This window comes from Microcebus murinus, chromosome 2, assembly GCF_040939455.1.
Source record: "Microcebus murinus isolate Inina chromosome 2, M.murinus_Inina_mat1.0, whole genome shotgun sequence".
Taxonomy (NCBI): domain Eukaryota; kingdom Metazoa; phylum Chordata; class Mammalia; order Primates; family Cheirogaleidae; genus Microcebus; species Microcebus murinus.
The window spans coordinates 106,904,454-106,925,382 of record NC_134105.1 but is presented as its reverse complement, the minus strand read 5'-3'; the positions used below and the strand labels follow the sequence as shown (position 1 = coordinate 106,925,382).

Below are 20,929 nucleotides of genomic sequence, written 5' to 3'. Positions count from 1 at the left end.
GACACATGAAAAATAGCAACAAATTCAAAAAAGTCAAAATCATATTAAGATCTTTTGTAACCACAATGGAATAAAAGTTGAAATTGATAACAAAAGAATTTCAAAAACTACACAAGCACATGGAAATTAACATGCTCCTGAATGACCAGTGAAGAAATTAAGAAAAAAATTTAAAACTTTCTTAAAACAAATGAGAATGGAAATATAACATATGAGCATCTACAGGAAACAAAGAAAGCAATAATAACAAGAAAGTTATAGCAACAAATTTTCTACATCAAAAAAGTAGAAAGACTTCAAATAAACAACCTAACCATTTACTGCAAGGAATAAGAAAAGCAAGAACAAACCAAACTCAAAATTAGTAGAAGGAAAGAAATAATAAGGATGAGACCAGAAATAAATGAAATTGACACTAAAAAATAAAAAAAATTAACAAAATTTTAAAAGTGGGTTTTTTGAAAAGATAAACAAAATCAACAAAGTTTTAGTTAGGCTGCGAAGAACAGAAACAAAATCGAGATAAATAAAATCAGAAATAAAAAAGTAGACACAAAAACTGATACCACAGAAATACAAAGAATCATTAGAAACTGTTATAAACAAATATACAGCAACAAATGGAAAAACCTAGAAGAAATGGATAAATTCATATAGACATAAAACCTACCAAGATTGAATCAAGTAATAGAACAAACCAATAATATGTTACAAGATTGAAGCTATAATAAAAAGTATCTTATCAAAGGAAATCCCAGGGCTTGTTGGCTTCACTGCTAAATTCTACCAAATGTCTAAAGAGCTAATACCAATTCTACTCAAACCCTTCAAAAAATTTGAGGAGAATGGAATATTTCCAAACTCGTTCTATAAGGCAAGTATTCCCCTAATACCAAAACTAGACAAGGACACAGCAGGAAAAGGAAAAAATAGGCAAATATCCCTGATGAATATAGATGCAAAAATACTCAACAAAATACTGGCAAACCAAATTCAACAACATGTTGAAAATCATTGACCATGATCAGTAAGATTCATACCAAGGATGTAAGGATGGCTCAACATGTACAAATCAATAAATGTAATATAAACAGAACCATAAGAAAACCACATGATTATTTCAATAGGTGTTGAAAAAGCATTAGATAAAATTTAACATTGTGATAAAAATACTTAACCAACTGGGTATAGAAGGAACATACCTCAAAACAATAAAGGCCATTTATGGCAAAACCCATGACTAACATCATACTGAATGAGAAAAAAACTTAAAACCTTTCCTCTAAGATCTGGAACAAGACAAGGGTTTGCCATGGTACTGGAAGTCCTGACCAGAGCAATCAGGCAAGAGAAAGAAATAACGGGCATCTAGCTTGAAAAGAAAGAAGTCAAATTATCCTTGTTTGTAGAGAAAATGATTTTATATTTGGAAAAACCTAATGACTTCATCAAAAATAAATTCTACTTGAACTGATAAATGAATTCAGTAAAGTTGAAAGATGCAAAATCAACCTATAAAAATCAGTAGCATTTATATATGGCAACAATAAACAACGTGAAAAAGAAATCAAGAAACTAATCCCATTTACAATAGGTACAAAAAGTATAAAATGCTGAGAAATAAATATAATCAAAGAACTGAAAGATCTCTACCAGAAAAATTATAAAACAGTAAAGAAAATAATTGAAGGAGACACAAGAAAATAAAAGGATATTCCATGCTCATGGGTAGGAAAACTTAATATTGTTAAAATGTCAATGTTACCCAAAGTGATCTACACATTCAATGAAACCCCTATCAGTGACATTCTTCATAGAATACCAGTGACATTCTTCACAGAAATAGAAAAAAACCCTCTAAAATATATAAGGAACCACAAAAGACTATGAATAACAAATGTAATCATGAACAAAAAGAACAAAGTTGGAGGCATAACACCACCTGATTTAAAATCTACTACATAACTATATAACCAAAACAACATGGTACTGGCATAAAAATAGATACATAGACCAATGGAACAGAGTAGAGAGCACAGAAATAAACCCATTCTTTTGTGGCCAATTCATTATTGACAAAGGCTCAAAGAACATGCATTGGGGAAAGGACAGTCTTTTTAATAAATGATGTTGGAAAAACTGCATAACCATATGCAAGAGAATGAAATTAGACTCCTATCCTGACTATATACAAAGATCAAATAAACATAAACACTTAAATCTAAGACATGAAATTATGAAACTACCACAAGAAAACATTGGGGAAATACTCCAGGACATTAATCTAGGTAAAGATTTTTTGAATAAAGACCTCAAAAGCACAGGCAGCAAATGTAAAAGTAGACAAATGGGATTACATTTAGCTAAAAATCTTTTGTAGGGTGGATGTAGTGACTCACACTTGTAATCCTAGCACTTTGGGAGGCTGAGGTGGGAGGATTGCTTGGGGCCAGGAGTTTGAGGCCAGCCTGGGCAACATAGTGATTCTCCACCTCTAAAAATTAGCCAGGTATGTAGGCACATGCCTATAATCTCAGCTACTCAGGAGGGTGAGGCAGGAGGCTCACTTGAGCCCAAGAGTTGTAGGTTAGAGTGAACTGTATTTGCATCACTGCACTCTAGCCTGGGTGACAGAGTGAGATCCTGCCTCTAAAATAAAATAATAATTTAAAAAATAACAAGCTCTTGTACAGCAAAGGAATCAATCAAAAAAGTGAAGGAACAATCCACAGAACAGAGAAAATATTTGTGAACTATCCATCTGACAATAGATTAATAACCAGTATATAGAGTTACTCAAACAACTCAATAGCAAAACAAAGCAAATAATCCAGTTAAAAATTGGCAATAATCTGAATAGACATTTTTCAAAAGAAGACATACAAATGGCTAGCAGGTATTATGTATATGGAAAAAAGCCCAATATTACTAATTATCAGTGAAATGTAAATCAAAAAATGAGATATCATCTCACCACAGTTAAAATGGATTTTATTTTAAAAATGGAATAATGAAAGCTGGTGAGAATGTCAAGAAAGAGAAACTCGTCTACACTGTTGGTGAGAATGTAAATTAGCACAGCAACCATGGAAAACAGCATGCAGGTTTATCAAACAACTAAAAGAAGAACTATTGTAGGATCTAGCAATCTCACTACTGGGTACATATCCATAAAAGGAATCAGCATATCAAAGAGATATCTATACTCCCACATTTATTGCAGCACTATTCACAATAACCAAAATATGGAATCAACCTAGATGCCCATCAATGGATGAATGGATAAAGAAAATGTATATATACACAATGTAATGTTATTCAGACATGAAATCCTGTCATTTGCAGCAGCATGGATGAACCTGAAATTAATTATGTTAAGCGAAATGAACCAGGCATGGAAGGACAAACATCACATGTTCTCACTCATATGTGGGAGCTATAGAAGTGGATCTCATGAAGCTTGAGAGTAGACTGGTGGTTACTATAGGCCAGGAAAGGTAGGGGAAGGGGGAATGAAGGGAGGTTGATTAATGGGTACAAAAATACAATTATATAGAAGAAATAAGACCTAGTGTTCCATCAGTCAGTAGAGTGACTATAGTAAACAATACTGTATTGTATATTTCTAAATAACTAGAAGAGAATAATTCAAATGTTCCTAACATAAAGAAGATAAGTGTTTTATGTGCTAGATATCCTAATTACCCTGATTTGATCATTACACATTATATAAATGTATTAAAATATCACATAGACCCACAAAATATGTACAACCATTGTGTATCATTATAAAGTTAAATTACAATGCAAGAGATGTTTTACTGGAGATACTGGCTAGTGTATCAAATAAGCAAAATGAGTAAGGAAATTAAAAGTATCAATACTGGAAAGAGAAAAAACCAAAACTAAGTATTTGTGGATTATATTATTTAAGTTGAAACATAGATGACCACAAATAAATTATTAGCATTAAAATGGAGAGTTGATGAGCTTGATACAATTCAATAAAAATGAATTTTATTATTATATAACATCAAAAATCAGAAAATGTAATTAAAGAGATAGCATTTTAAAAACTAACAAAATATACATAAAGTACCTAACAAAGATATTCAAGACATTTTTGGATATTGTTATAAATTTCTATTTGATGTCATTACACAAGTCATTTAAATAATGAGACTGAACACATTCTATCTAAATTGAAAAAAAATCTATTCTCTCTAAATTGATTTATTGATAAAATAAAATGATACAAAATTCCAAAAGTGGTATTCATGGAAATTTAACAATCTTTCTCCAAGGTCAAGAATATTCATGGCATTCAAGAAGAAGAAGGAGAAGGAAAAAAGTGGCATATGGTGTGACAGAGGTTTCCAGCAGACATCAAGTGATTAAGACTTATAAACTAATTTAGTCATACTCAGTAGCCTATGAGGGTGATAGCATTAGAAGAAATTAAAATTTAAATTTTGGTTTATATGATAAAACACTATCTGGAATCTGAAGCTTTTCTCTTATGGACTTCCAGAAATAGAGCTAAATAAGCCATGTGGGAGTATATTAAATCCATATAAGAAGCTTAAAAACATTCAGAGTTTGGATTCCTGAGCAAGAGTTTAGGATGCCTGTCACAGTTTATAAAAAGCTGCACATTGGGTTCAGCTTAACAATTTCCAGACACACTTTAAATTTTTTTTTCAATATTGCTACAAAGTTGAGCAGAAGGGAAAAAGTAAAATACAATTATCACTTTAAAAATTAAAAGCTCTTCTGAATGTTTTTACTCTTGTAAAACAAAAACTAAACTTTTTTTTCTTTTTTGGAGGGAAAACACCAAATTCAGATACCTTTCACATGATTAATCAAATGAAAATATTAATACATTTTATGAACCATTATTAATATGTCAGACTATACATGACCTCTTAGAATCTAGTAAATGTTTTCCAACTTGTGACAAACATAAAGGTTTACATTTTAAATGCATAATAAACACCCATACTGTCCTGACTTCTTTCCTTGAATGCATAGAATTAAAACAGATGAGATCTGTGCTAGGCAGAGTTAACATTACTCTTATCTAAGAATTTTGCCTAAATTTGATTAGTAGGCACAATTGTCTATTTCACAAGTCCTATATAAATAATGAAAAGATTTATAAAAGTTTCTAAACAAATTTTGATGATGTCTGAGTGATGTGCTTTACACTTCTCCTTCAAGTATATATAGCTTATTTCCTTTTTAATAGATGGGCTGTCCTTCTGATATCTATTTTCCTCCTTCAAAAGGAGGTTTATTTGGCATTTCCACTGCTATCAGAGACTTTATCAGGATTGCTGGAGTTATCTCTGCCATCTCTGTGTGTTTTAAATGCTAGGATGCAGGGTGGATATAGGGCTTTAAAAGTCTATATTTTAAAAGTACATTGAAGCCAAATAAAAGAAAACTTGTAAGAGAATATGTATTTTCTCTAAATGCACTTGGGGATTTTGTTTTGTTTTTTGCTGGAAGACTTCTTTTTGAGTGAGGGAGATAAGGGATGATTTCAAACGAGGGAATTTTCAAAACACTAGAATCAGAGAAATGCTATTCAAAATAAAATGTGTGTGTGTGTGTGAGATATATATATGTGCATATATATATATATATATATATATATAGAGAGAGAGAGAGAGAGAGAGAGAGAGAATATGCATGGAATGGGTTGCTAAACTACAACCCTGGATCCAACTATGGCCCATGACCAGATAAGATCTGCAGTCTGTTTTTGTAAATAAAATTTTATCAGAGCACATTTATTTATATATTGTCAACAGCTACATTTATGTTTCAAAGGCTGAGTCAAGTACTTGTGACAGAGGGCTTGGGAAGCCTCAAATATTTACCATCTGGCCCTTTAAGAAAAAGTTTACTGGTCCTAATGTATTATATTTATATAGTATCTTGTAGAATGTAGACTGGTCAACTTTACATGGATCAAATCACAATGTTAGGACAAATCATATTCTCAGTACAAATTAATAAGTAGTCACATATTTTCATGTTGGTTTCCAATTTGGCATCTCCCACTGATGTCTGAATTCTGAGCCATCATCTTTATGTATTTCACATAATGTCTTTCTTAGTTCTGCTTAATTATTGCTGAGTCTTTTACCTCACATGTCACTCTCCTTATATGATCTCAGCCCTATGGACATGTCCTGGAAACATTTCGGAGGGAGACTGTCACAGTGGGCTCTACTCAGTCAAGAAGGACACTCAAAAGTTTTACTAATAACCTAGAAGAGAACCTACATAGCATACTTTTCAAACTTGTAGTTAACATAAAGTGGGTTAATACACAAAAGGGGAGATGACAGAATCAGAATCAACATTTAAAAATGCCTTAAAACACTGGGAACATAGACTGAATCTCACAAAATCCTCTAAACAAGTATAGACAGGAGATAAATGTGGCTTAAATACATCTATTAAGTGTATTGAATGTCTTCTCCACGCCAGACACTGGGTTAGACAATAAGGATACAGCATTGAACAGTCACATATGGAATGAAGATGGTCTCTGACCTCATAAAACTTACAATTCAGCTTGGAAGATAGATATTGATATTAGGTTGATTCTATCACATAACTTGGCGACGCTAATAGTACCGCAATAAATACACGAATGCTGATATCTCACCAACATATTGATTTCATTTCTTTAAGATATATACCCAGTAGTGGGATCATATGGTAGTTTTATAGTATAATAGTAAATTTTAAGCTAAAGTTTATGAATCACCTACTATGTACCAGACTTTCTATTTTGCCCTTTATGTATTTTATCTGAGAAAGAGAAAGACATTCAAAGTTAGTCTGTGGTGTTCTCTCACAGAATATCAACGTCACACAAGGTCACTCTGTAACCATGATGGCGTGAGAGAAAAAAAAAAAAGGGCACTTAATAATCACGACTAAGCATATTTAAAAGTAGTATCTGTACAAACCAGAAAAAAATCTCACTCTCCTGGCTAATGTGAGTGACTGCTGTATCTTTCTCAATTACAGCTTTAGTCCATGTCTAGATAAGATTCAAGATACCCAAGCGTAGAATTATCCCCATTAACTGACAGGGCACAATCCAGAGCAAGCTCTGCTCCCTTAAAACCTCACCAAAATCTTCTGACAGAAGGCCACATCCTGTTATAATTCCTAACACCCTCTTACTGAAGTGTTCCACTATTCTAATGGTGTGTGTGATCCCCCTCATTGCAGTAAGTAAATAAACCCAATTGTGTTAAACTATGGACGTGTTTCTTTTCTTTGGCTGGAAGGCATTTGAAATGTCATTTAATTCTCAAAGCAACTCAAATCTGTCTTCCTTTTCTAAAATTAATGTTTATTAATTTTATTAATATTTCTTAAACATGATCTGGGAAGATTACTACCAAAAAACGTTAATAGGCCGGGCGTGGTGGCTCATGCCTGTAATCCTAGCACTCTGGGAGGCCGAGGCGAACGGATTGCTCGAGGGCGGGAGTTCGAAACCACCCTGAGCAAGAGTGAGACCCCCGTCTCTACTATAAACAGAAAGAAATTAATTGGCCAACTAATATATATAGAAAAAATTAGCCGGGCATGGTGGTGCATGCCTGTAGTCCCAGCTACTTGGGAGGCTGAGGCAGAAGGATTGCTTGAGCCCAGGAGATTGAGGTTGCTATGAGCTAGGCTGACTCCACGGCACTCATTCTAGCCTGGACAACAAAGCGAGACTGTCTCCAAAAAAAAAAAAAAAAAATTAATAAAGCAAGAACATCTTAGTGATTCTCCATCTATTAAGTAAATTAAAACTTGCAATTAAAACATTTGCTGGGCCAATTCTTATTATCTCTCAACTCAAAAATAACTTTGTAGCATGCCAAATATGTCTTCTTAAAAGGTGAAGAAAATGAAGCTGTGAGATGTTAAGTAGCTTAGACAAAGTTAGCTATTTGGAGGAGTTTAATCGACAAACATATATTCTATACCTACTACATGAAGCAAGAAATGTAAACTAACATATTTTAAAACTAGAATAGTTAGTTTTTGCATTTTATCTCCCTTAACTCCTCATAGCACTTAATTATACATGAAAAAAAAACTCAGATTCAAATGAATAAGTGACTGCCTACAGGTAATGAGTAGTGGCCCAGGGCATAGGACTTGAGACAGATGCCACTTTGTGGCTGAGTGACCTTGGTTACACTCCTTTGAGCACTGTTAACACTTCCGGAAGGGGTGGGTCAGAGAGATTTGGTTTATAATTCTGAGACAGGCACTTGTGTGACCTTAGGTCCATTATCAAACTCTCTGTGCTTCAGTTTCCTCAAATATGAAGTGAGAATAACAATCATACCAACCTCACAGACTAATTGTGAGGATTGTGCAGTTAATACATGCATTGTGCTTAGAACGGTATGTGTTACCCAGCATCTGCTAAGGAAATGGGTCTTTTATTGGAGCCACCATTCAAATTAAGGTTCCTAAAGCACCATAACCCATTTTTTTGTTGTTGTTTGTTTGTTCTTCAGAATAAGCTCTTATCAGAGAGGCTTCTCAAAAGAAGAATGATAATGATATTGGGTGGGATTAGGCACATGATCAGGGAAAGAAACTGTCTGAAAAGATGAGAGGAAATATAAAGCCTCTTTGGCTTCTGAATGAGACAAGAAATCTAAGAGTGCCTGTGTTTATGAGAAGAGTGGTGGGAGGATTAGGGTCATGTTTTCAGAGCCAGAGCCCAGGAGTCTATATTAAGAAGTCCCTAGAGATGAGCGGGCAGGGGCAGCAAGGAAGGGAGATGAGATAGCAAGTGTTTGGAAAAAACTTCTCTGAGCCTACCTCCCCGGGTGGGAGGTAAACTGGGCCCATCCAAGCACGCTCCCAGGAGCCTCCCCTGAGCCTGATTCTCACCTGCCTCTGGGGCTGGGGGTTCTCTCCCTTCCCTGTGCCCCTTGTGGCCTCAAACAGTCAGCCCTAGCTCTGGGGACTCGGCCTCAGGGTGATAAGACTCATAGAAAAGGAAAAAAGGCTCCTAGGTCCAGTTTCCATCTACCACACATACACTGAGCCAGGCAAGACCAAAGCAGACACTGAATGATGTTCAGTGGTCGGTAGGTGAAGTGGCGGCCATACCAGCTGTACTATTGATCAGGGATCAGAGAGATGGGATTGATGATAAGGGATTTGAAAACAAATACTATTATGAAATCATAATAGTAAAGGCTTAGTGAAAAGATGACTTAAATAACAGGGACTCAGAATATTCAGTTTTGAGACTTAGAGTATCAAATTGGGAAGAGATTTTAAAGGCAATCTTGTACACCATCCTCTACGGTTGATGCTTAAATTCACCTGACAACCAGGAAATTGTCTAACATCTGCTTTGAGAATGTAGAGAGACAAGAAGTTGTCCTGTGTGCGGCCACAGACTGGCCATGTGCTGGCACAGATGACAAAAAGTAGAGATTTCTGAAAATTTTATTCATGAAATAGAGCCTGTGGCCAAGAAAGTCTAATGACATATAGATGGTCCCTGACCTACAATGGCTTAATTTATAATTTTTCTACTTTACCATGGTGTGAAACCAATATTCATTCAGTAGAAACCAGACTTTAATACAGTATTTAATAAATTCCCTGAGATATTCAACATTTTATCATAAAATAGGCTTTGTATTAGATGATTTTGCCCAACTGTAGGCTAATGTAAGTATTCTGAACATGTTTAAGGTAGATGAGGCTAAGCTATCATGTTTAATAGATTATGCATGTTATGAATAAATGCATTTTTAATTTACATTATTTTCCATTTATGATGATTTATTGGGATGTAACCCCATTATAAGTCAAGGAGTATCTATATTGTATTCTCTCAGGTGAAACTGCATTTGAATAGGCTTCACCTAGAGAAGGCCTTACTTACACAGGTTCTCTAATTGGAGGATTAAAGACATTTGGCGACCCAAGAATTTAAGGTCCAAGGTCTTCAGGATGCTCCTGAAATAATTCCATGTTTGCTCGACCTTACTTGACTTACACAAGTAGTTGATTTCAGAAAAGCTAATTCGTAGAAAGAGGAAACATCATTGATAATAGCTCCTTGCACACAAAAGATGATCAACAGTTTTTCTTTGATTTAATTTCTGTGGGTCAGTGGGAGTGATGATGGGTCCAACCACAGGATTAAGGGACGTGAAGTCAGACTAAGTTTGAAATGATAAGTTCATTAGAATATATTGAGCTTAAAATGTTGAGAGGACAACATAAAGGATGTGTTCAGGCACAATTGGGGAAAACATAACTTAAATTCAGGCTAGAAAAAAAAATCAAGTACATTAGAAAAACATTGAGTTCGCAGTTCTATGCTTTTTTGTTCCAGATATTAGTAGATCAATATACAATAATTAATGAAGTGCTATGTTTATGCTTAAAGAGCTTAATGATTTATGGAGAAGACAGATTTGTTTAAAAAAAGTAATGCACTATGCTAAATATAAATCTTATGAAGACATAGAAGAAGGAATGCATATTAATAACTTTTGGGGGGGGAGTTAGGAAAGATGTCTTTAAAGAGTTAGGATTTTGATGGATGAGAAGCAGTTGCCAGATGGAAAAAAGAACAGAGGTGAACCCCCACCAGATGCAAATTTTCAGGAGGGTCAAAGGTATCAGAAATGGGATAAAGCAAGGATTTCTGTCTTAAAATATCTGTCTCCTGTGACTGGAGAGGTGAATATACAGTCTCTTTAGACTAGAAGTGATTCAAGAAGAGTTTTTTATATACCAGTTGCCTTTGAATGAACTTGGTATTCTAAAATATCAAACCCCACAGTTTATTTGTAGGTCAGGGCATTTAGAGTCCAAAGGAATGTTTGGAGTTGAGTGGGTGGTATGAGTTGAAGGGCAAGTATTGGTTTACAAATTATTACATTAATTGTTTAAATTAATTAGTTCAGTTAATATTTTATTGAATGCTTTTAAGGTGACAGTCATTGTGACAAGCATTAGGATGATGAAAATGAGCAAGAGACTGCCGTTTGTTAGTATGATCACTGGAATTGGACAGCCCTCTTCAAATGCAGCCTGATCTACACAGGGTATGATGTGACTGACAGTCGCTATCATTTTATGCATTTAAAGTCACGTGATGTGTTTTGTTATTCTTTTCTTTTCCTTTTTTTTTTTTGCATCTTCTTCACATTTTGCTTGAGAGTAATCAGAATGTCCAACACTTTTTTTTACATGAAATTTCACCACGCAAGTTTCGTATTCCTCACCCGTACTTATAAAATTGGTTTTCTGAAAATACAGAAATTTATGCTTATTGCCACTTTGTCATATTTGGTTTCCAACATGCATTCTTACCCCACATACGCTAATCATCCCACTCATCTTCCATCAGCACCCCCACAAGGCAAATTCAAACCTTCATCTCTGAGCTTGAGTTTAGAGATGCTCAAAATAGTTCAATTTCAGTTATGTTTTAAAAATCTATATCTGACCATATCACTTATTTATCTAACATGCTTCCGTGATGCCCCATGTCTATTCAGATAAGGTGCCAAGTCATTGGGTGAACTTTCCCAGTTGCTTCACCATACAGGGATACAGGGAAATGTGTCTCCTTAACTCAGGATGCCTGCTTGCCCAGGACTTTTATTAAATTTTTGTCTGAAATATTTCTTTTCCTCTTTTATCTAACTGATTCCTACCCTTATTGGAAAATTCAGCTCAAGGCTTCCACTAAGAATCCTTTTTCAGTCTTCCTGGTCCTCTGAGACATGAGCCCCTTCTTTGGCATTCCACAGTGTTCCGTACTTCACACGTGGTATTGAGGTGACCGATTGATGGGTCTGCTTCCCTATGAGGTTGTAAGCCTTCTGGGGGCAGAGATTATAATTTGTAGAATTTTATATTCCTTATGTCTGACACACATATTTAATAAATGTTTATATAGGTGAACTAAAACAATAGGAAAAGACTTGCTACTTACGTTAACCTCATACACAAGATGCACCCTTTGAGATTTGACTAAATGAATGACTATGGCCTGGGGAGAAGGGATAGAATGTTTGGGGAAGGTCACATAGTATAGAAATAAACAGCACGGAGAACATCGATTCAAATTTTGTTTCTGCAAAATAGTATCTATAGAAAATGGAAAAGTGTCATAATTTCTTTATTCTATTTCTGGATTTTCTCATTTATAGGCATAACATTAGTACTTATCTCATCGGACTACAAAAATTAAGGGAGATGTTGAATGCAAAACACTTGTGAAAATGTTTGATGCATAGTAAGTGCTAATAAGAGTTAGCTATTACTATTTTTAGGGTAGTATTAATAGTAGTAACAGTAATAGTAGTAATTAAAGTGCTGCCTTCAAATTAGGAGAAAAAGAGAAATGAAATTTTGATTTGGATTTAGCAGTTACGACAATCCGGTTTTTTCTTCTTTCCTTCTTCACCTCAGCCTCCCATGGAAGGACACAACCACTCGAGTCTGGCTCACTTTGTGCTCCTTGGTTTCCCCAGTGTGGGACATGTCAGGGGCTGGCTCTTTGTCCTGCTGCTCTTGGCATACCTGTTCACCATTTGCGGCAACATGCTCATCTTCTTAGTCATACGACTGGATGCCGCCCTGCACACGCCCATGTACCACTTTGTCAGTGTTCTCTCCTTTTTAGAGCTGTGGTACACAGCCACCACCATCCCTAAGATGCTAGCTAATCTTCTCAGTGAGAAGAAGACCATTTCTTTTGTGGGCTGCCTCCTTCAGACCTATTTCTTCCACTCCCTGGGGGCCTCTGAATGCTATCTTCTCACAGCCATGGCCTATGACCGCTACCTGGCCATCTGCCGACCCCTCCACTACCCTGCAATTATGACTACCACACTCTGTGCTAAGATGGCTGCGGTTTGTTGGACTTGTGGCTTCCTGTGTCCCATTTCTGAGGTCATCCTGGTCTCCCAGCTCCCCTTCTGTGGCTACAATGAAATCCAACACATCTTCTGTGACTTTCCACCTCTGCTGAGCTTGGCCTGCAAGGACACATCCACTAATGTTGTGGTGGACTTTGCCATCAATGCCTTCATCATCCTCGTTACCTTCCTGTTTATCATGGTTTCTTATGTAAGAATCATTGGGGCTGTGCTGAAGATAAAAACAGCAGTAGGAAGAAAAAAGGCCTTCTCTACATGTGCCTCACATCTCACTGTGGTCCTCGTCTTCTTTGGGAGCATCATCTTCATGTACGTGAGGTTAAAGAAGAGCTATTCACTGACCCTTGATCGGACACTTGCTGTAGTTTACTCTGTGCTCACACCACTGATCAACCCAATTATCTATAGTCTTCGTAACAAGGAACTCATTAAGGCCATCAAAAGGACCTTCCAGAAGGGGAGGAAAGCTAGTCCCACTCACCATTGACTTTCTTCCTACGTCCTTCCTCCACCTCAATGTTCACTTCATGAAAATCCTACATACCTTTGGCCTGGCCTTGAATAATGTTCCCATCATCACACATGTTCTGGATCCCATCTCCTCTAGCCTTCGCAAAGACATTATTTCTTTATGATTTTCTTGTTTTCTATATCGTTACCTTTTCTCATTTCCACTTGATCAGTTCTGTCAGCATTTAATAATATGTTAGTATCTACATTCTTTACATATAGAGTATACATTTTCTTGGCCACATATTTCCATCCAGCTAGAGGTCAATTTCTCTACTCCTTTTTCTGATTAAACTTCTCTATACAACCCATCTCCTCTTCTTTACTGTCTGTTCATTTTTTAACATATTTGTATCTAGTTTTGATTCAGACCTTCCAATCAATATTTTGCATGACCTCCATGCTGCCAAATCCATTAGACCCTTCTTGTCCTTCCTTTTTCCTGAAATCTTGACACACATGACCAGTCTTTACTTCTTAATAGCATTTGTCTCTTACCTTCCATTGACATGATTATCTCCCAATTGTTTTTTTAATCTTTCTAATTAGTCTTTCTCAGCCTCTTTTTTCCTGTATCATTATCTACCTCGATACACAAAATTACTCTTTAAGGCTCTAAATACCATCCCTATCTATGCCAAGGGCTCTTAAATTTATATCTCCAAACCAGAAATCTCTCCTGAACTTTAGACTTATATGTTCAAGTGCTTACTTAATATCATTACCTGGATGTAAATTCCCAAGAATTAAAAACTTAATATATCAAAAATTAAATCTTTAATTTCCAAATCTGAAAATTGGTGATGCTTTTATTCCCCTGTGTTTTTGCCAGGAAATTTTAAATATTCTATTTTGCTTCCTCTTCTTCCACTTCTATTTCCAATTCATTACTAGTGTATGCCAATACTTACAAAAAATACGTCTTTAAATCTGTTTATTTCTTATTCTCTTTAGTATTACTATCCTCATGTAAATCATCAATATCTCCCAACTGCATTAATACAATAATATTCTACCCATTCTCCTTTCTCTTACTCTTGTTTTGTTCTAATATATTTTTCTACATAAAATCCAAAGTGATGCTTTTTAAACCTAAGTTGATTATACCATTTGTAAGTGGTTCCCAGTTGCATTTAAAATAAAATCCAAAGCCTCATCATACTCTATAAGGCTAAGTAAAATTCTTACCTGCCTTCCTCTCTAACCTTGACTGGTACCTCTTCTCCCTCAGCATACCCTTCCTAGCCACATGATCTTCCTTTGAGTTCTTCAAATACATTTAAGAGTTTTCTGGTTTAGGACCTTCATCCTTTTTTCCCTCCAACATTTCATTTGGCTTACTCTTTATAATTGTGTGAATCTCTGCTCAAATATCACTTTCAAGTGATGCAAACTTTGAGAGGATTTCTGAACATGCAGCCTAATTTTTGTTAATGTGTTTGTCTTTGAAATTATGTTTCACTTTCTTTCAAAGTATGTATAGCAATTTATATGTGTATGCATGTTTGTGTATATGTAGATATAGGTATATATATAGATATAGTTCATCATTATTTCCTACAAGTCTATAAAGTACATTTGATCTGGAATTATTTCAGTTTTGTTACTTGCTATATGTCCAAATCTAGCATGGTGTCTAAACATAGTAATTATTCAATAAAAGTGTGATGAATAAAAAATGCAATGAATCTTACCCACCCCGGTTAATTGGTACTTAACAATGCCATCCTGATTCTAATCACTACTGAAACCCACTTTTCATAGAGTTCATTGATCTACCCTAGTGTAATTCACCTCTGTCTTCTACACAAGCAGCCTCAACTTGTCTCAAATTGTAAATGCTTTTTGAATATCTTTGATAAAACTGATAACTAGTTCTTAGCCATTAATGAAGTGCCAGACTAGGTTATCTTTTCTGGATCTCTATTTATTTATTGATAAGCTGTGGTGGGTAAGTAAGCTATCTTGAGATGATGTTCATCACTAACATTATGCAGTTCTAAGATTCCTTGAAACCCTTTATTTTCTTATATGTCCTTGGTGGCTCTTGAATCCAAGGCTAACAATTTGTCATAAATAAATGAGAGTTTTTTTCTGAGTAATAAATTTCCCACAATTGTTGAAGATTTTTGGAGTATCTATAAATGTTTCTGCATAGTCAAACAATTATTTCAAATATAAGACTTTTCTTAGCCATGCAGACAGATTAGTAGAATATTTGAAACTATTTTTCTTGTGTACTGTTTACAAATATACATGGAGTTGTAAAAATTACATATATACTCACATATGTAACACATATGTACACATATACACGCATATGTAACTTTTACATCTCCATGGAACAAAGAGGACAGAAGTCATCATCCTCATATGTGAGTGAGAATATCCCAGGATTTCTTTACTAACATTTTATTTTATCTTCCTTCCTATTTCTGTGTCCATTTCTTTCTACATATTTTTGTATATGGCTCAAATAGGTTGAAGTTTCTAGGCTCTGTTGTTGATTGCTTACATATTCAAGATTGTTATGTCTCCTTGGTGAATGGACCCTTTCACCTTTGTACATACCATTTAAAAAATCTCTGATAATATTTATCTTTTCTGAAATCTACTTTGGTTTATATTAATTTAGCTATTGTAACTTTTTATTAGTGCTTGCATGGTATATCTGTTTCCACCCATTTATTTTATTTTTTATTTCAAAATATGAAGGAGGTACTGATGTTTTTGATACATGGCTTGAGTCACAGCCATAAAAGTGCCCATTATGTGAATAGTGTCTGTTGTACACATTAGGTGGGCTTTTGCCCTTCTCCTCCTCCCTCCCCCCTGCTTGATTTCCACTGAGGTTCACTTCCCTCTCTGTATTTCTGTGCCCATAATTAGTTCCAATTTATTAGAGAGTACATGTGGTGTGGTATTTATTTTTCCATTCTTAAGATACTTTGCTTAGGATAATGGTCTCCAGTTCCTTCCAAATGACTTCAAAAGGCATTCATTCACCCTTTTAAAGGCTAAGTAGTACTCCATGGTATACATATACCACATTTTGTTAATCCACTCATGAATTGACGGGCATTTGGGTTGATTCCACATCTTTGCAATTGTGAATTGTGCTGCAATAAACATTTGAGTACAGGTAGGTGTCTTTTTGATAAAATGACTTCTTTTCCTTTGGGTAGATACCCAGCAGTGGGATTGGTGGATCAAATGGATGCTGGATTTACTTTTAGTTCTTTGAGGAATCTCCATATTGTTTTCCATAGAGATTGTACTAATTTGTAGTCCCACCAACAATGCATAAGTATTACACTATCTAGGCAGTTGTCATGGGTTCCTGGGCTGTGGGCGTTTACTCAAACCAGGACACAGGATCCTGGTGGCTGAAGGCTGGGGACGTCCCTGTCAGGGTGTTGGACTTTTGAAAAGTTTTTTGCTTCCAGTGCTGATGACAGTGGTGGAGGCTCTGGGGTGGGATCTCGGGGCCCAGGTGCAGTGCTATAATCTTGGGGATGATGTTCCAGGCCTGGTCTGGGCTCTGGAGGCACAGAGATAGAGCCTGAGGATCCAGCGTGAGAACCTCAGAGCCGGGACTGGGGAGGAGCCTGAAGCAAGCCTTCTGAGCAGGGCCTCTGAGCCAGCAGCAGGGCTATTAAAAACTGTGTTAGTGTTTGTTTAAGTCTTTTAATGTTGTGGGGTAGAAGGTGGATGAAATCATTTTTGCTGAGAGTCTATAGTTTTTATAGGCCAGATTTGAGGTTTAGTCAAGAAATGGGCTCAGAGAAGCCTGGCTAGTGTTTGACCAGGAAGAGAATCTTTGTTAGGGTTAGCCAGCTATTAACATCTACTCCTACACAAGTAGAAATAGGATATCAATTGGAGGGGAAATAGCAGAATTGGTGGAGATCTTTTAAGGATAGAGAGTATTCTAGTCCACAGAAAAGAAGTGATTGAAAATTAAATAGAGAGGGGTAGGAAATTTATTTAAAGAGGTAGTGGTTATTTAGCTCATAACTATCTTATAGAGATTTAGAGAACCTGAATAAACCCATAGTCATTAAGTAAATAAAATTATTAGTTAAAATCTATCTATAATAATCAAAGGAAAAGAAAAAACACCAACTCAAAAATTAAATTATTAAAAATCTACATACCACACACAAAAAATCAAACTCTTGCAACTCAGTTTCCAAAAAAGAAAATCTTCATGAAAGAGATTAAGAGACAGAGAAAGAAAAACCTGGATGAAAAATCTTGAAGATGTGGATGGAAGTGGGAAAGTGAAAAAATATTTAAATGTTTTCACAGTACACATTATACTTTGTAAGTACATTTTTCACATTTATTATCACATTTGATTATTACTTTCATATGAGGAAAGTAATATTTCCTTTATACTTTTTTATTTTTAACTGATAATAACTGTATATATTCATGGGGTACAATATGATGTCTTAATACATATGAGCAGACTGGAGTGATCAAATTAGGTTAATTAACATATTCATCACCTCACATACAGTACTAATCCTTTCTTTGTGGTGAGAACATTTAAAATCCACCCTTATGGCAATGCTGCAATTAAACACTTTGTGAAGTGGCTAATGTCACATAAATATTAATATTAATATTATAATAAATATTAATCCTATACAATAAATATCAATCCTAGCTGTTTTAAGTCCAAGATTTAAGGATTTAAGTCCAAGCTAGGGTTTAAGTCCAAGATTATGAGGCAGGGCTCTCTTCAAAGCAAGATAACACTAGAATAAATAGGAAACTGCAATGTGTAAGTGAAGATAAAACTACTATAAATGTGAGCAACAGACAGGATTAGGACTCTTCTCTGACAGTATTTATGTCCTCAGTCTGTCCCTGCCTTCACCCTCTCAGGGTCCAAGAATTCCAGTCACATTTTAGAAGGTACTATCATAAGTGGAAGGTATATACTATATGCTTTCTCCCAAGTCACACAATAGAGGAACCTATTTGAGCCTATAGTTCCCATACCAGTTGTTTTTTACTGAAGAAAATTATTGTCTTGAAAGATACTCAATCCCAATTTGGACTAGTAGTTGTAGTAGTGAATCAATACGTATCGAGGACTACTGGCTAATGAACTTCCTGTATGTCAGTTTCCTTCCTGAGAGAGCAATTTGGTGACCCCAGGAGGTCTGCTCAGAAGGCCCAAGGGCTTCTCCCTATGTCAGGAGCCTTATAAAGAATCCAGGTCATAGAAGGAGAATGTTTTATGGTTTGACTTACTCACACAGTTTCCCATCAAAGCGCTAAACTTCAACTCCTCCAGGCTCCAGGAGTGGCTGGATATAATACCCCAAATGAGAAGCAGGAAGTGAGCAGGGAGTTCTCTTTCATCTCCAGACTCTGAGCAGTGGCTAGACTCCCAGGGCCAAGCCCTGCCAGAGCCCTCCCCACCAGCAAGCTCCGGGTAAGGACTTAGTCAGGGAGGCATTTTCATCCTCAAATTCTTTCCTAGTCTGAGCACTGGAAAGAGACCTAGAGCATTCAGAAATGAGAGGTTTTCAATAATGAAGGTCGATGAAATATGTCATTCAGAACACCAAAAATTATTTTTTTTAAAAGATATTCTTTTTTTCAAATGGTATGTTCAAAAGTCTGGGTTTAAACTTAGCAAATTGGCTATGCTTTTAAGTAACTGTGTGACCTTGAGCAAGTCATCTCCCCTTTCTGGACCCCAGTTTCTTTTCTTTTTTGCAAAATGAAAACGTTGAATAAGATGATTTCTAATGTTTCCGCCTCCTCACCTTAGACAAAGAATATGCATAAATCATAATATACACCTTGGATGAGGAATACTTAATCCTATATAGATTCCATTAAGCAGGGCAGCTGGATTACAGAATGGATTTTGCAGGCCAAAATGAGCTGTGTTAATCAGGGAAGACATTTTATGTCTAATTATAAAGGTGGATACTCCAAAGCATGCTGTTGACTGGAGCAGCAAGGAGGGATGGAATTGAAATGCTGACCTCTAAAATCATTTGCAGGGAGGGCTGTACTCTGAAGGTGAGCCAGGGAGAGCAATAGTACTTTGAAGTTGCCTTCTTGTTAGGAATTTCATGGCTCAACTTGCTTCCCTGTCTATGCTTCATATTCTAGGGACTTGAATTATGAGCAATGGACACAGGGAACTGGAGCCAGGTGACAGAATTCATCATCCTGGGCTTCCCCCATCTCCAGGGTGTCCAGACTTATCTCTTTCTCTTGCTACTTGTCATTTACCTCACTACTATATGGGGAAACCTGCTGATATTCCTGGTGGTCCGCCTGGACTCCCGGCTCCACACACCCATGTACCACTTTGTCAGCGTTCTCTCCTTCTTAGAGCTTGGCTACACGGCTGCCACCATCCCCAAGATGCTGGCAAACTTGCTCAGTGAGAAGAAGACCATTTCATTCTCTGGCTGTCTCCTGCAGATCTATTTCTTTCACTCCCTCGGAGCGACTGAGTGCTACCTCCTGACAGCTATGGCTTATGATAGGTACTTAGCCATCTGCCGGCCCCTCCACTACCCCACCCTTATGACCCCAACACTCTGTGCCAAGATTGCTGTTGGCTGTTGGTTGGGAGGCTTGGCTGGGCCAGTGGCTGAAATTTCCTTGGTGTCGCGCCTCCCGTTCTGCGGCCCCAATCGCATTCAGCACATCTTTTGTGATTTCCCTCCTGTGCTGAGCTTGGCTTGCACTGATACATCTATCAATGTCCTAGTGGATTTTGTTATAAATTCCTGCAAGATCCTGGCCACATTCCTGCTGATCCTCAGCTCCTATGTGCACATCCTCCGCACAGTGCTCAGGATCCCCTCAGCTGTGGGCAAGAGGAAGGCCTTCTCCACGTGCGCCTCCCACCTCACCGTGGTTCTCATTTTCTATGGGAGCATCCTCTTCATGTACGTGCGGCTGAAGAAGAGCTACTCGTTGGACTATGACCGGGCCTTGGCGGTCGTCTACTCGGTGCTCACACCCTTCCTCAACCCCTTCATCTACAGCTTGCGCAACAAGGAGATCAAGGAGGCCATGAGGAGGCAGCTAAAGAGGACAGGGGTGCTGGGGTGAGCCAGGGAAGCTACTAGGGGCAGGCCAAGGCTGGGGCTGAGGATACAGGAACCCTATGCATCAACGGGGGCCAGAGACCTGACACAGGAAACATTCATTGCTTTTCTACTTGGGGAAGTGCTGCCTGACTTTCAATGTTACAGCAACCATTGTGCTATCTGCTGGGATCACATTCAGCTTTGGGACAAGAGACTAGAAAAGGTACACCTTCTCTCAACATGATGTAGTGCAGTGATTCTCAAATCTCACATGTTTGTGTACTACACTTAGTACTTGTCAAATCTGTCTTACCTATATTTTTTCAAATATACTAGGTTTGATTTAATATATTAGGCATGTCCTAAACAATA

The 20,929-nt window shown here is 36.6% G+C and overlaps 2 protein-coding genes across 2 annotated transcripts; both read left to right on the top strand.

The window, feature by feature from the left end:
• The first annotated feature begins 12,504 nt into the window (after positions 1-12,504).
• Positions 12,505-13,455, top strand: LOC105864466 (olfactory receptor 6N2). Its single transcript, XM_012752350.2, has one exon. The coding sequence runs from the start codon at positions 12,505-12,507 to the stop codon at positions 13,453-13,455; it is 951 nt and encodes a 316-aa protein (XP_012607804.2).
• A 6,185-nt stretch (positions 13,456-19,640) lies between these two features.
• Positions 19,641-20,579, top strand: OR6N1 (olfactory receptor family 6 subfamily N member 1). The gene has a single exon (XM_012752349.2). The coding sequence runs from the start codon at positions 19,641-19,643 to the stop codon at positions 20,577-20,579; it is 939 nt and encodes a 312-aa protein (XP_012607803.1).
• The last annotated feature ends 350 nt before the right edge of the window (positions 20,580-20,929 follow it).

Bases quoted from the DNA above. Each gene is read 5' to 3' on its own strand.
- LOC105864466 (XM_012752350.2), top strand. From the start codon at position 12,505: ATGGAAGGACACAACCACTCGAGTCTGGCTCACTTTGTGCTCCTTGGT.
- OR6N1 (XM_012752349.2), top strand. From the start codon at position 19,641: ATGGACACAGGGAACTGGAGCCAGGTGACAGAATTCATCATCCTGGGC.